Here is a 17,174-nt window from a genome sequence, read left to right as displayed (position 1 = left end):
TGCTAGAGATGCTCTTTTTGTAATTATCAACAGACAAACAACTGTGAATATTAACACAAATCATTGGTTTAACTATGATAATTTAATGTTAATCATTATCATTTGCAGAAGCTGTTTAAAGATACACTTTAATATATCATCACACCTTTGATTAATACATTGCTGCATGTTTTTCTATCCTCATATAAGTAAATATCATTACTCCAACACAAACTTACTACAGGCAAAATATGATATTGCAGCATGTTGTAAAGGATTTGATTTCCTGAGTATCTTTTGAATACATTTAATTAATGATATTTATTGATATTTAGTAAACAGTATTAAAACATAGGCGGCTGTACGTAAAAGGTTCCTAGTTGGAACCCTAGTTCAGACGAAGTGGACCTTTCTGTGGGGAGTTTGCATGTTTTCCCCGTGCATGCGTAGTCCAAAGACATGCTCGTTAGGTTCATTGGTGACTCTAACTTGCCAATAGGTGTGAGTGTGAAAGGTTGTCTGTCTCTGTGTGTCAGCCCTGTGATTGACTGGCGATCAGTCCAGGGTGTACCCCACCTCTCGCCCAATGACAGCTGGGATAGGCTCCAACATCCCGCGACCCTGAACAGGATGAGCGGTATATATAATGGATGGATATAAATAAATATCAATGTCATTTATTCAGGTTATATTTCCTATTTTCTTTATTATACGATTAACACACGACGACAAGTGAATTAACCAAAACAAAGCATTTTTTTATTGTTCATGTAAAAGTCCCAAATAACCAACAAACACCAACTTATTGGCAGTGTGTTGCTGTACTGTTGGAGAACACAGTTTAACAGTGCATTACATTTACATTTGGTCTGCATGTAGAGTTTTACATCAAATACCATTAGTGCCATTATACACAGGTGTGATAACGATAAATTAACAGCATTACCTGACAAACAACACGTTACATGTAATCAGACATTTTGGACACGCACTAACAGACAAACAGTTTTAAAAAGACAGAGTTGTTTGTACACAACATCTATTGTAAATATTAATTATAAAAGCATTTACGTTACTGCTGTACTGAATACAAACATTACACACAGGGAAACAGGCAAAGACATGATGCATCTTAAGATACTTTATATACAGGAACACCAGAAGGAAGTCACATCTATACATGTGTACAAAGATTTAATTAACAGACAACATCTCTCTTTACTGTAATGCTGCATTCACATTTACCCCTTCTTTGAGCTATCACAATAAACAGACAAAACATTTGCTTATTAATACTTCGGCCTGGGGAATGTAGGATTGTAGGACAGATCCCAACTATTACTTGTCTTTTACTGGGGTGCTTGTCCTGATGCACTTTTTTTTTGCCATTTTATTGTCTTTAAAAAGAAGATTGTTCTGTTCTTGTCGGGTTATTGAAATTGTTAGGTACTGTACAGCTTTTAAAACATTGAATCTTATCAGAAATGATAAAATGCCCTCTTGGTGTCCTTTCAGTGGATAAATGACACATGTTGGAAAATGAGTTGGCCTCCGCACACTCCTACAATGTGCCCTCATGGTATGCCTCTACAGCTAAAAATGCCCAACTTTCTGCGTGTCCCATGGCATATGGCAGGTGCCCCCTTTTTTTTGCCCCTGCCATTCAAACAGCCTGAGCACGCCACTGAATCTTATCAGTTAAATTGAGGAGTGCTGCAGACATAAATTCATCCACAGAGCTTCTATGTGTATGAATACATTAACAATATTTAGACCACTCTGAATTCCTCCAATTGAAAGTGTATTTGATCAAATATCATTGTTTTTGTCTGGTGAAATACACTCAAGTTAAAATGGTAAAAGGTGGTCTACTCCTCTTTTGAAGGGAGCCTTACTTCACTGCTATGCAGCAGATTGTTTTCAGTCCGAGCTTCTTCTTCTTTTGTCATTCGAGCTCAAAACTATTTTCCTCGTCATTTTCAGTCACGTCCTGAAAACTGTCTGCTTTTATTGCTGGTATTAGAGATTCTTGGTCACCTGGATTCAGCACTTCGTCTTTAAGGGAAAGAGACCTGCAATCAGAAATGAAATGTTATACAACAGTTAGTTCCAACCAAGTAATCTGATTGGACAAGAGGCTGCTGATATAGGGCCCGATCAGACAGAACGCATTTTAGCAGCTCAGGGCGGCTTTTTTGTAGTTGTTTTCAATGAGAGCGTTTTTCCGCTCTGTGCGCCTTGTGTTTTTGAGGAAACGCTCTGAGCACCTCGAGGTGAAAAAACTTCAACTCAAAGCAGAAAAGCACCCGACGTCATTGCCGTTTTTTCTGATTTTCCAGTCGGATGAAAGGAGAGGCGGGCCTTCTGTCAGTTTACAATTGAACGGTTAGGTTAATGACAGCCAATGATTCGGTGGTTGCCTTAACAACAGTAGAAAAAAAGGCTTCTTTTTAACCATAGGCTTCAACAAAAAAGGCAGTGCGGTGCGCCTCGCGTTTTACAAGCCCTGTCTGATCGGGCCCATAGGGAAAAACATCACTGAGACTTTTCACTCTGTGTATCACTCCGCCTCAGCCACATGTGCTGAATACTGTTAATTAACGTTACAGCAGCCGGGGATGTCTACATTAATCAAGCCGGTACCTCTGAGTCGCACAGCAGACTCCTATTTCACTGGTTGATGATAAATTGAAACCTACAGATAAATAAAAACAGCTGATCTGCGGTAACCTGTAGACACAGAGTGCAGGAGAGCGTTTGGGTTGCTTGACAACAACAGTCCAGTTTCAGTTAAGTTGTGGAACTAGTTGAGTTAGTGAAGCAAAAACTAATCTGTTGTTGACTTTAAGGCTACTGTTTACTACCATTTGCTGCTTGTGTAACTGTTTTATAATTGCAGCACATCGGTCAAAATTACCAAAACTTACGGCTGGAAACTGTTTGGTGATTTGCTCTTCTGTATTTGACTCTTGGAGTTTCTGCTTAAGCACTCCTTCTTGAATGCTTCCAGTGATGCATCAGCCAGTGCCGTCTACAAAGAGAGAGAATCAAAAATCAAACAGTGACTTCAACCAGTTTAAACTTGCGAAATCAGGAAGAGCAAGAGCTGCAGGTGCCCTGAAAGGTTGACTGTCACTGATGCCTCCTCTCACCTTCAGGCTGGCGTTCAGAACGCTCCCGAAATCAAGGTTGGAGACGTGTTTCATCAGTGATGGACTCCTGCAGGATAACAAAGGTGACGCATCATCACAAACCATTCACGGTAAGCAAATGAATATCTTGTATACAGTATATTCCACAAGACACAGCAACAGGTCGGGACAAATAAATGCAAATACAATGTGAAGTAGAGCCTTGAGAGTGATTTTTAATTAATTTACTGAGACATATAATCAAGAAATAAACTGCAGATGCAATAAGGAAGCCAATTTAGCCGACACTGGAATATGTATTCTGAGCATTCTGTGATGATCACACACTGATGTCAAACATCTTGCAGATACTTAAAAAGGCTTTTTATTCTTTTTGTGCAAATAAACGTTAAAAAAAATGTGCATAATTATTTGACAGGAAATAAGAAATTGATCGAGGTCATATCGATTTTTTCTCTCAGTCTCACAACAGATTTATTTGCATTGCTTTTATGCCATTTATTAATGTAAAAACCCAGGAAAGAGAGAGAATTTTAGCTTAATTAATAAATATTATTATTTAGATCATAAATATATGTTGATGCCCTGATATATAAGCTCTTTGATGCACAGGAAGTCATCTACCGACCCTGTGATCTTCTGGGATCTCCTCCTCTGGTACTCCACCTCGTCCACCGTCCACACGGCGCCTTTCACATTCTCCACACGCACAAAACACTTGTGCAGGCTCAGGTTGTGTCGCACTGCGTTCTGATCCAGAGAAAATCACAGTGAAGGGGATTATCACAGAATACATGCTGCATAAATCAGGTATGACACACACGCCAGGATCAGGGAGGTAATTATCTGCGGGAGGTGTGTTACCTTCCAAGTGGCGGCGTTGCGTCGGAAATAAGCAAACGTCCGTGTGAACCAGTTGTATATCTCGTTGAGCGTTAGCTGCATGTCTGATGTCTCCATAATAGCCTGGAGATGGAAGGAAAAGAAAAAAGTGAAGCACATTACAGGATCAAATTAAAGCCCTGACTTTTTCACTCCTGATTTAAAGAAGGAGAGGAAAGTGGCTCACTCACAAGTCTTTTTAGTTCTATGAATCAACATTACAGCACAGAAAATGCCTTTTATTTAGGGGTTAAAGACCAGTAATCATCCTCTGAAACAAGACATGGTAGGGCTACAAATACAGTATTTTCATTTCTGAAAAAAATATTCTTTTTTTTTGTCCAATCAACGCTCTGAAAATCAAAAATCTTCAGTTTCCAGTCATAGAAAGCCAACAAATTATCATATTTAAGAAACTGGATTTTTTTTATATATTGTATGAAAATAACCTTATTAACATAATTAGCAATAATTAGTTTTAGTCATCAGCAGTTGACATGTGATTCAAATGAGAGGTCACTAATCTGCAAGAAAATCCTCCAACTAGAGCTGCAGGTATTAGCCGATTGATCTGGGCAGTGATCTGTAATTTACCTCCTGTATTTTATCACTACTTTTACATACGTTACACGTTTCCCCGTTCAGCAGGAGGAAAAATTGAGCATGATGGGACTTTTTGTCACCATGTACAACGTCTGATATCATGTGCAATATTACTTTCCTGTATCTGGCTATATTATGTTCATTATGTGCAATAATACTTTTCTGGCCACGTTTATATTTGTACTCATGTTGATATTTATAGAATGCATAATCATGTGCAATACTTCCGCTTATTTATTAGCACCATGTTCAGTATTGGGAGCAATATAATCTTTTCTTTATTATTGTGTACAATTACAATTACAATAATTAATTTCTTTCATTGACATATTAATCAATGAAAAAAAATCTTAAATGGTAGCATGACGACAGTCCATTGCGTCCAGTATCTTCACATCTTTTGTTCGAGGTCTTCAGCCCCTTTTGTTTTCCCTCAGTTTATTCAGGATATTTTTGAACACTTCTGGGTTTAAAAAAAAGCTTGTGGGTTTAATGTTTATCGTTTGTGCGGCATCCTTTTTTAATATGTTCCCCACTTTGAGCCTTAGGTTTCTCTTTTGTTAAGGAGGCTGTAACAACCTCAAACATTAAAATTCAGGGTTCACATTCTGGGGCCGAGGGAATACAAAGTTTATCAACACAAAGCAACAATCCCAAAGAAGTCTGCGTGATTATTTAAATGTTTTGTTACTTTTACATTTTTAAAAGGATGTAAGTAAGACATTGTACCTGTCTTATCAGTGTTGCATAGGTGAAAGGTGGTCTGATATCGGTGTTCTTGTAGAGCTCATATTCATTTTCTGAAACAAGATGCAACACAGGAAATTCATGAGTAGAGAAAATGTGCTTTAATTTTTTGTAGTAACGAAATCTAAAAGTTACCTGAAGAAAGCAAGTAGACCAACGGGTGATGACGACGTCTTATGGCCCCGGCACATGATGTCTGAGTGGGCGACTCTCCCTCACACCCGTGTGATGGAGTGCTGACTGAGCCCAGAGGTTGAGGGGACGACTGGGCCGAGTCTGACGGGTCGTTGGTGACGGAGGCCGAACCGAGCTGAAAGATGACACAAGCAGACGACTTAAGTTAACAAAGAAACAAGACGGACGGAGAAACAAAACAGAGGTGGGGGAGTGTAACCGAGCGATTTGATTCGCCTCTTCAGAGGTGATCCCACTAATATCACGAGGAGAAGGAAGCCAATTATTGTTAATTATAGGGTGAAATTGTTTGGTGAGTGTTGTGATTATGGTGCAATATTTGCAAGATTAACAAATGATTAGCTTCCACATTATCAGAGCATGTCTGCTGTCTGGAAACACAAAGGCGGGCCCATCTGGTGCCAACAGCTGGGCACCCAAAGGAAAGGAAGCGATCAGGACTCACATCAGTTAGTGCGTCACACTTAGAAAGGAGGGAGATCTACACAAAGGAAAGTGTAGAGGTACTTTCAAAGTTATGGTTAAAAGGACGCAAAAGCTCAAGCTTTTTCAAGAGTTGTGATCCGATGTTATGTGAAAGACGTTTTCTTTTTGTTTTCCAAGAAGAGGCCAACATATTTATGCTCTTGTATTATGCTCATCACTGCTTGAAAAGATGGGGTTGCAGCCAGACGTGTGTTATTCTCAATCTCAGCTGCCACATATCTGGAGTTTTGCTTACAGCTCCGAAAGGCAGGTACATGTTACGGATCATTTACTCTGTTGCTCACACAGCCATTACTGCACACACTATCTACCTGTAAATCACACGGGTCAGCAGCCGTATCGAGTTGTGGCGACTGTAGATTCGGGGATGCACAGATGGAGTGAGCTTCTAAAGATGGCAGGTGGAGGTGAGCCATCATCGCTTGCAGACGATATCGTTCTTTGCAGAGCTGTTAGAGGAGATGAAGGGAGGGAGGAGTCATCAGAGTGGACGGCGTTGCATCCAAAACAGTGAACACAGATAAGTGAAAACGCTGTGAACCAAACGCATTTTGCAAAGAACAATATACCGCTGTGTCAAATATCAGGAAGAAATGGGTTTTGGCAAAACACTACGTGAATATTTAATGAAGAAGAAGGTGTTTAGGTGGTAAAATGTTAGGAAAAGAATCCTGTGTTGCAAACTATAAATATCATGGAAGAAAAAGCAAACTTGTCAATAACAGCAGTTCTAACTTTTTAGACATCCTTAAAGGTCTCATGGCTACCTGAAGCTCAAGTTGCTGAACCACTTGCATCTGGACTCTGCACTGTGCCGTGCTCCTGTCATCCAGAGTGTGCTCGCTGCCTAAATGTCTGAAAAACAGAGGAGGAAGTGAAGGAATGTTACACTGAAAATCTGTCATTTGAGTATCAAATATTATAAAAATAGCCCCATGTGAGCTCTGAAAAGTCTGTAGCTTGCTGCTTTGCAGAAATAGCAGCTGGAATCAGCTTAGATGCACAGTAACTACATTGGAGTCCAATGGTTACCCAGAGGTTAGAAAAAAAACGTGTCAAAATCTGTCTAAACAATCATGGAAATTTCATTCAAACCGCTTCTGCAGGAATTGAGTTAAAGTATTAAAAAGTAACGCGTTTTCCATCACTCAGCAGTGGTTGGTCTGCCAGAGAGGGTAGGCGGAGCTAAGCGGCTGCTTTTCTAATCTACTATGACTACAGATACAACTTCAAAAAGAAGTGAAAATCCAAAGTAAAAGAAACAAATTGGACGCTCAGATGAAGAGGTACAACTGGAGCCAACCGTGGACGTCACACATGCAACACTGTCTGAATATCTGAGAAGTGTGCTCTTGCAATTACCGTTTATCACCATAGGTGGCGCCAAAGAGAACGAAACTAAGATCTTTGAGATTACAACTTTAATGTTGGCAAATGAAGGTTGTCTGAAACATACTGAATGGATATATCAACAGCAGGGGTTTAAGAGTTTCTGAGAATTTTTGCCACTATTGAAATACATACATAAATTATTATGAATCCAGACATATATTAGACCAAATTTGTGCCTATCATGTCTAACTTAAAAGTGACGAAGTAAGCATCAGTTCCCCTAAAAGATGAATCTCCTGCAGTCTTTAAAAGATAACAACAAACTTGTTAAAATTACTCTTCTGTCCATCTGGATAAAATGATGCTCTATTTGCATCATGAGAAATAATATTTGTAATGCTTTCCCAAAACGTTAGCTCGAAGTGGCATCAAGTTTTATCATCAATATGTTTTCTACAAATGAATGCTACTTTTAATAACAGTTTTTTACACAATTAATATTAGTTTTGTTTAATTTATTAGTTTATTTGAGACAGGAGTGCAGAGAACAATTCTTGAAGAAGCAGTGTCTGATGTACTTTACTCTTGTATTATTTCAAGCATCTGTCCCTTGATGGGCAGTGATGGTTCAAACAGTTAGATTGATGAAAATTGATATTGATTTGCAGTTGACAGATTTTATTTTTGTATCCAGATATTAAGAAGAGTTCTTGCAGGTCCTAATAATACCTCACAAACAGCAGTTAGTGTTAACAGCCATTTTAGACATTTATCTTTCACAACAATTTAAAGATAAAACTGTGGCTACAAACATTTTAGAGCTGACCTTTAAATCATGAACAGAAAGCAGCAAAGAGTCAAAGAATGCATTAGGATTTAGTTGAAACCTACTTGATGAACTGGCTGAGGTTTTCACACGCCATCTCACATCCTGGCCAATTACACACACCGTGCGTGTAGAGAGCATGTGTGGCAGAGCGCTCAGCTTTAACAGCACTGGATGAGGATGAAGGAGGGAAGAGAAAAAGTAACATAAGCAGGTTTTGTTTCCTTTACAAATAGCAGAAAATGACAGAGAGAGGTGGAAAGGAGCACTGAAAAATAAATGGAGAACTATTTACTTTTGATTTGGGACATGTAGTCTTGTAAACTTTTCCTTTTTTGCTGAACCACTTAAGGCGGCAGCAAACAAAGCAAACACACACAACAAAATATATCCTCCCGAGGGGAATTAAGAGTGAAGTCTCGCTGCAAAAGCAAACACCTCCCCACCCGCACCTCGAGAGAAAGAAGATGTCTCCAGATGACAAGTCTTTGATGTTTACTAACAGGCAGTATCATCTCATTTCCCTCTCTCTCTCTCTGTTTACAGCACAAACAGACGCATCGTACCACTCGGCCCTGCGAGGAAGAGACGCCTGCTTCTGGTCCGCCTTCACTTTTGTTGTGACTTTAGTCGACATGATGCTATTAGCCGAAGTGTCCTGATTGCTCCTGAGTGTGGTTCTGTCTTCAGTCATTTCACTGGTGAGCTCTTTCCATATCTGCTGCATCTCTGCAGGGCTGAAGCCACCTAAAACATAAAATACACAGTAGATTATAAATGTGTTTTTTTCTCATGTAGGTTAAAGGAAATGTAAAAACAATTATGATATTAACTTTTTTTTTGCTTTTTAATCTTGCTTTTTCCCTGTGCTCCTTCTCACTTTGTTTTCTCTCATGACCTTATGACCTCTTCTCTGTAATCCAGGAATAATTAGCACAGCTTCGATATGAGTAAGGATGACTGTTCTTCTTTTAGATTTCACTTTCATCATTGTGTCTTTAGAGTTTGGTACAGTTACATAACTGAAACTAAAACTCTTGTCTCTGTGACTTAATCATACCACTTACAAGTAAATATTTGTGTCATTGTCTCAGGTACAGAATATTAAACACTCTGGAAAATAAACTGCTGATATCAATGTTGCTTTCAAAAGATACAGCACCTAAGAGGTAGAAGAAGCACAGAAACATTGTAAAATCTTGCTGTTAGAATATAAAAGGAGGGACCTGGAGAGAGGGCAGGAGAGGACAGAACTGGTCTCTGCACTCGGAGGAGCTGCTGCTGCTGCTGCTGCTGCTGGAGCTGCAGGAGCTGCTGGAACACGAGCTGCTGGAAGACGGAGGGGAGAAAATACGACATTACAGAAAGAGAAATTAGTGTCTGCTCAAGCTCTCTGCTCTCTTCATAGTTTGAGTTAGTCAAACATAACAGATTACACCTGAAACTCTTCCTGTATTACATTTTATTTATATACTTAATATGAGTGCTTTTACATTAAGATGGATATTCATACTTTAGTTCAAAAACAGTCAAACAGGCTAGGAATAAAATCCATTAATTAGGAAAAAACACATCTGCTTACCTCTTTGACTTTCTTGCTGGGCTGCTGTTGAAGCAGCTGCAGGTGAATCTGTTGTTGTTGCTTCTTGTAAAACTCTTTCAAATGTTGCTAGAAAAATTGTATCACACCATTATTTTTATTATTATCATTATACACAATTTGCAAATTTCCAAACAACTTACATTGAAATATACTGAAATACAAATTACCAACTTAAAAAGAAATGTTTGCATCCCTAGAGTCTCAAAACACACAATTTTCGAGGCAGAAATAATAATAATACATAATAATAGAATGAACATGTGTTATTTGAGTAAGCTGAACTTTTTTAAAGATGTGAGCACTTAATGTTTCCAAGTGCACTGTAAAACCTGATAAGTTAGTTCAACTCAAACCATTTGAGGGAGCCTAACTCCTTTTATTTATTGTTCATGTAACTTAAATAAATTAAGTAAACAGTACCCAGTCCATTCAGTGTATTGAACTAATATTTTATATTCATAATTTTATGTAATATTTAGTGGGGGTTTTTCAATTTTTTTCAACTTACATGCACTTTCATGATCGCCATTGCAGCCGCCACCCTTACAACAATCAATGTTACTGTAGGCTGCCAGCTACCCCCAGCTACTGCTCTTCTTAGACTAAATAAGAACTAACTGTAATTAATTTCTACAACTTAAAGTGTTCCAAAAATTTGTATCACTGAAACTGATTAAGTACCACAATAATCATTTTTGAGTTACTGCTAATTCATTGGGATGAACTGCATCAAATTTCTTTGAGGATTGAGTTAAGTCACATCTTTTATTAAGATAGACTGTTAGGTTTTACAGTGAAGGAAAGCTAACAATTAACTTAACTTACATGCAGCAGTAGGGTGACGTTAGCATCCTTGGAAGGTAAATTTTAGCTTGGCTAAATTGGCTTGGCTCATTTATAAAATACATTGACCAAATTATCTAACCTAGCTTGTTATTTATAGCTAATGCTATAGCTAATTATAGCTTGTTAGTTTTCCCCTTAGATAATTAAGTTTAGTTTAATTTAGCTAGCTGCCTTGTTAGTTTACCTGAACTGGCCAATTTACTAGCTTACTCTAGCAGACAAATTGTAAGCTAATGTACTAGCTCAACTTAATGGCTATAGTTTAGCTTACGTTATTATGTTTTATTTGCAGGGACCATGTGCCAAAAAAAATTGTATTGTGGAGGAAAATTGAGGAGAAGAAGGAGAAGAGATGTAACTTATAACTAACTTAAACATATAGCTACTAGCTGGCTAGCTAATACAACTAAGGAAATGAACACAAATACAAGTAAAATATGATTAATATGATCATAATCATAATCATAGAACCAAAATTATGAAGCTAGAATTGAGTTAATTTATAGTTTTAATTATGTCTCTGCTTAAGACAACTAAGCTAACTAGCTAATAAACACATATATGGCTAATATTATTATTTACATCTATTGTTACAGTAGTTTAATATTTGCATACAAAAAAATGCTTACTTTATTTGGCATAGGTATAACCCTTAAAACTAGAGTACTTTGCAGTATTATAAGAAGTATGCTCATAGTAGTGTTATTGTTGCATAAATAAATACCTGCTGGAGCATGAGCGCTTGTTGCTTCTGTTGGATCAGAGCCTGCAGCTGGTTGGGGGACAGAAACTGCTGCATCTGCTGAGGAGCCATCATAGCCAGAAACACCTTGAAGAAGAAGAAGAAGAAGAAGAGGAGGGATAAAAGGGCCAAAGTCTTCAGAGAACGGCGAGTGAGACAGAAGGCAAGTGTCAGGTGTTAAATAGCTATAACCACTAAATGGGAAATCCTTCCTATCCAATTACAAAACAGTGCCGTCAACCCTTTGTGAACATCAACATGCTGGATTGTGTCATTGACCCTAAATGAGATGGGCGATAGGCTGACCAGATAATTAGCAACACAATTACATGCTTGTTGTGACTCCTAATAGAAGTGTATGGGTATTAATAAAGGCAAACACTCACAGAATAATAACTCATTCGCGCTGTTACTGGTTGAGTGACAAATAATAGAGTAATTGTGCCTTCTGTAGGAGGCAACCGCAATTGGCATGAAGAAATAGCATGCATTAAGAAATGACAGAAACACTTGCAGCATTAACACATATTACAAACAATGCTTAGAACAATAATAATATTACGCTATCGGCATTAAATTGATGGAATCAACTGCTTATTATTGAAACAGTTTATCACACAAATCTTAAATATTTCTTATATTCTACTCATAAAATGTCAGTCGATGTGACCTGATGTACTTCACTGGTTTCAGTGAAGGCTTATGTGTTTATTGGAGTAATATCTTTGTGTCTTGCAGGATGAAATGAAAGAAGGACCCATCAGGGACATCAAGTTTGTCATATTTGTTGCCGGTCCTTTGAGATAATACCTCCTGTGTTTGAACTGATAAGTCAAGTAGAGAGGATAGGAGCAGTGGAAGTTAAGATGCAGAACCTATATTTTGGCACAGCAGTTGTAGAAATCTATATTGCTTGTTGACATGTGATTTAGTGTTGAAACTGTCAATTAGAAAATGTTTTGGTGTCAACCAATTACAACCTATTTCATATATATTCATAATAATAATACTAATATCTGACAGTAATATCAGCAGTATTTTCATCATTTATCTAACTCTAATCTAAATTTTCATAACCCCCCCATCAAAGGTTCTCTAAATGTGGGAGGACAGAAACGAGTCACTTTGAAAAAATTAACAAAACTCACTTAACTCATCTAATAAACTCAACCCCGATAAATAAAGCCAAAACAAGGCACCAAACTGATTTATTTTATAGTGGGTGCACCAGCCAATGAAAAAGTCACCAGTAACGTGTGTGTAAAAAATATACAGGTTAAAATGTCTTAAATATTCCAACAGTTTTGGTCAGACAAAACAAACTTTTTGAAGACTTAGAGATTTTTTTGTTATCAGTAAGTAAGAGTAAGCAGTCTTACTTTCTGTGTCTGTCCTGGATCTTCTTGTGTACGTCGTTTTAAAGAAGGCACTGATGTGCAGCTGGTTTCATTATCATGCTTTAAAAATCCCTCGGTCACCATTTGTGGGTCTGGATTAGATGCTACTTTTATAAAAGAAATACATTACAAAAAGAGGCCCCTCTTTTTTATTAAAAGAGGAAAACTAATCCTAACTTTAAATCATCTCCATTTGTAATATTTTCAAAGTCTGCTGGATGAAAAAAAATTCTATATCACAGGCTGATATTAAGTTTTGAAGACTGGAATCACACCCTGCAGCAGGCAGTGTTGCTACTGTGGCGTTATGACACTGTCACTTCGTAAAGTCATTATATTTTTGCTGAATATACGAAAAAAATAATGTTTAAAATGCAGCTCACAGCTGCACACCGCACGAAGACACCCTTTACTATGAACAGGAAGTATTTTGCTACATTATATTCTTTACGTTGAGTCCCTGGTACAGGATTGAGTGCCTTGTACAGGATGGAGTGCCTTGTACAGGATTAGGAAGAATTAGGAGAAAAGAACAAAGCAAAACTGACAAAGTGAGGAAACAAACTTAACGTAACAGTTGTAACACGATGATCTTATATTGTCTTTTTCATTGATCCCTTTGATTAAGATTCCCTGGGATTAAATCGCAGCAGACAGGCATTAAATTGCATATTTGCCTTTCACTTGCATGTGTTTGGCTGATGTCTGTGGACCATTATTCCACTCTGGCTCCATCCAACAAACTAATAATGACGGGCAAACAGAGTTCTGTGTGTCAACTCCCAACTCGGATCAGATCTCATAAGAAATCCTCGCCACTGTCAACAGAGCTACGGGCTCTGGGTTTGGTGCCCCGTCTGAGGAGGTCCAATATGGAGCTGCTGTGCTGTATTTCCCTTGACATCAGTTTGTCTGAGACTGTTCTATATCCTGCAGACTAGGGAAGAAGATGAGAAGAAGAAGATACCTGTTTATGTTGGAGCCAGCTTTCAGTACTCACGCCGCTGCAGGAGTCCCCATTAGCCACTCTCTCCCCTGCACCGGTGTCTGTGTGGCTGAGGAGGCTGCTGGCCGGGGTTTGACGGGCTGCCGTGGGACTGAGAGGAGACTCAGGCATCACAGCTCAGGTCCTGAAAGAAAACAGCGGACACTAGCTGTAAGACTCAAACACTCTGCATACAGTTCAACACCTCGGTAAATTACACCTTTGTGTTGCTTTGTGTCAAAAAGGAAAACTAACTTATTTTATATATTAAAAAATGCTACAGATGACAATCATGCTCACCGGAGTGCTAAATAGGACACACAATTAAAAAGGAGAAAATATAGAAGAAAAAAATCTTTGACACAATTTAAAATCCAATTAAATTTTGCGGATGCAATGTACAAAACCACAGTCTATAGATAAAGTTAATATATCTGTGTGTGCATGTAACATTTCACTTGCATGTCAGTAAGACCACAGCACAATAAATTAACTTAATGTTACACAGGAATTACACAGGAAACACAAAATACAGACAAGCTTGAAATGCAGGTTCCTAAATGCATCACACATTTTTGACAGTTGGACAAATACTGACCCGTGCCGATGTTATATTTTACACTATCAAAACTCAAATGCCTGTAATTTGACCCAGAATATTGTCAGCAAACTAAGCTTCTAACTTTTTAGGGTGTGATAATCAAGGAAAGCTTGCAAATATTTTTTAAAAGCCAAACTTTTTGACTACAACTCTGAATTAATCCGAACACTGCATGAAGTAGCAAAGAGAGGAAAGAAATGCCACTAAAAGACTCATAAACAAGACAAGAAAGGTCATTATAGTAACTTCTTCGACGTCTTTATATCTGTCAGAATCGTGTACATACCTTTAAGATGAATGTTGGAATCCAGAGCAGCCAGGCAGAGTTGATGTCTCCAAGTCAGGCAGTTTGGAGTGAGGATGGGAGAGGATGGATGGAGTTGTGTGTCTACCTGAGGGGGAGGAGTCACCGTGTCAGTCAGGGAGTTGGACAGGGAGGATAACAGGATGTGGGAGACAGAAAACAATAGTTGTCATATCAGCTACAGCTATTGCCATTTTGGTTTTATCATTAAAAGTAGAAGTGCTTACCTTGTTATTCCCTCCAAATTTGTTCTAAGGACTTGAATATGTCACATCCATAATACATTCAAATGAAAATATAATGTACATTGCATTATAACATAAAGACAGAACATAACCTTGTGCTTTCCAGTCGCCTATTTTTAAGCATCTTCGCAGGCATTACTTCTCTTTGTTGATATTCATAGACATACTCAGTCCAATAAAAAACATTAAAAAACATAATGCCAGAAAACAAGCATCATTTATTGTCTTTCATGATTAAAACAAAGGGTCCTCTGTGAGAAAAGACGAGTATAGTCGTCTGCGACTTTATTTAGATATGCAGTAAGTTTTGAACAACAAAAAGAGCTCTGCGGCTACACAGCTGTCAAACTGTTATCAAAGAGCTATTTACAGTAGTGTCTGCACTTTTATTTGAAGCATATCAGTACATCTGTTAAATACAAATAAAAGTGATTTAATTTTGGCTGTTTATAAATGCAGCGTACCCTGGAGTGTAAGAGCTTGTCAAACAAAACCTGAAATGACTCAGACGCAGTAAACTTTGTTAGGAACATTTCTGCACACTCACCTCCCCGTGTTCTGCTTTTACCCTCTTCTTTTAAGCATGCCTCCTTTATTACTAAGTGGTTTCTTTCAATGTCAGCACTTTATTCTAAAATATGTGTTACAGATTGCACCAACATGATGAACAGAGACAATAAGGACCAAAGGCCAGGCTGTCATACCATTGGGATCTAATTCTTTTGTGTTTTTACGCACACAAAATTAACAAAAATCTCTATTTTCATGGCATAAAAACAAGACAAAACATAGCCTATAGCTATGAATACATACAACAATAAAGCAGGCTAATATAAACTTCAGATGAGGGTAATTAAAACATTTAAATGTGCGTCTGTGCTGCGCATTAGGATGTATTTCCATAAGTGACAGATGAGCAGAGAGGCCACATTTATCGTCTTATAGCAGGACCCACTTGAGAGCTATTAATGACTGAACAGTAGCTATTGTTACCAAGGTAACTTTCTGCCACCTGCTGGATCAGTGTCTACCTGCCCTTATTGGAAAAGAAAACTTTAATACACATATGTACTGTATGTTCAAAAACAACACCATGTTGTCTCCATCTTATTGTGCGTTTCATTATATTTCTTTACAGCAGTTCAGGGGTGTTTTTAAAGACCAGCTCCAGTCATTTTTTAAGACATATAAAATGTTCTGCTTGAATTAATAAATTGTGTCTGATATGTTTTTTCTGCAAATCTGTTTAATTACCTTGTAAAAATCCTCCCAAGGCATCTCCTCCTTCTCCCTCATTAAAAATTTCAGAATCTGCATAGGCCCCGCCCACTATGCAAATTTCAAACCAGCCCCTCTGTCGCAAAAACAAAACACGTCTCTGCCATCGTTTAGTGGCAGCTTGTTGAAACTTAGCTAGCTTGAAATGTAGTAATTAGTAGTAGTAACGTTAACGTTAGTAGTCAGTAGTGAGTTCGGTTACAGCTGGCTCACGCATCGCCAAAGTGGTTGTCATAGGTTACACATAATGATATGCATAGCGTCACCCCGTCCATTAACAGGATTGGCTCCTTAGGTTTGTGACGTCTCAAACCTGCCAATCTGAAAACGTGTTGTTCAGCCTGTCCTTGGTACACTGCAGTTTAAAAGCAGACAGGTCCAGCCATGGAGATGACTGCTCATGTTGTCCCTGATATGTCTTGTAGCACATGAAGAACACCACATGGAGATGTTTACAAGGTTAAACACTTGATTTTCACTGGAGGGGGTCTTTAAAAGTTGATTCTGTAGGGTAAAGGCTTTATCAGCTCTTTGATGACTGGAGACAAACACCAGCAGCCAGGAAACCAAATTCCTTGCACTGTTGGTGTCATGAACCTGCCGTCATATGACTCTCTCATGCCTGTGAGCACTGAGTCACTCATCTCCCAACAGTGCAGGGGTCTGGAGGTCACGGGTTGGATGCCTTGCCCTTTCACAGCTGTAGCCCTGCTATATGAGTCTGGTAGCCTGAGTCTGGTAGATTGTACCCAGCCCACATTGACGCTCCAAGGCTGGGTATAGTCTGATGAAGATATCTGATACCTCCTGGGATCCTGCAGATGGCATTGTGGCTCCACCCAACCCAAATATCTTCTCTCATAAAGCCGTCCCAAGTAAGTCTCCATCCAAGCCAGACGCCTCGCCGCTTTGTCACATCTCCTCCCTCTGGCCTTCTTGCACAGCCTGAAGTTCCCCTGCTGGAAGTCTCT

At 38.6% G+C, this 17,174-nt stretch overlaps 1 protein-coding gene across 1 annotated transcript; it reads right to left on the bottom strand.

Annotated features, from left to right (window-relative positions):
* Positions 1–2,902: 2,902 nt before the first annotated feature.
* Positions 2,903–13,916, bottom strand: LOC138612648 (forkhead box protein P2-like). Its single transcript, XM_069686015.1, has 14 exons — positions 13,758–13,916; positions 11,376–11,480; positions 9,773–9,871; positions 9,429–9,531; positions 8,769–8,949; positions 8,268–8,372; positions 6,812–6,899; positions 6,356–6,493; positions 5,499–5,673; positions 5,346–5,416; positions 3,996–4,097; positions 3,760–3,881; positions 3,132–3,198; positions 2,903–3,010 (listed from the first exon to the last, which is right to left on the bottom strand). The coding sequence occupies exons 1-14, from the start codon at positions 13,905–13,907 to the stop codon at positions 2,903–2,905; spliced, it is 1,614 nt and encodes a 537-aa protein (XP_069542116.1). The 5' UTR covers positions 13,908–13,916.
* Positions 13,917–17,174: the final 3,258 nt, after the last annotated feature.

The sequence above is a fragment of the Semicossyphus pulcher genome, unplaced genomic scaffold (genome assembly GCF_022749685.1).
Source record: "Semicossyphus pulcher isolate SPU_LCO1_2020_fin unplaced genomic scaffold, fSemPul1.0.p SCAF_8, whole genome shotgun sequence".
NCBI classification, from domain to species: Eukaryota; Metazoa; Chordata; class Actinopteri; order Labriformes; family Labridae; genus Semicossyphus; species Semicossyphus pulcher.
Note: the sequence above shows the minus strand (reverse complement) of the source record. Positions and strands in the feature narration are given on the sequence as shown.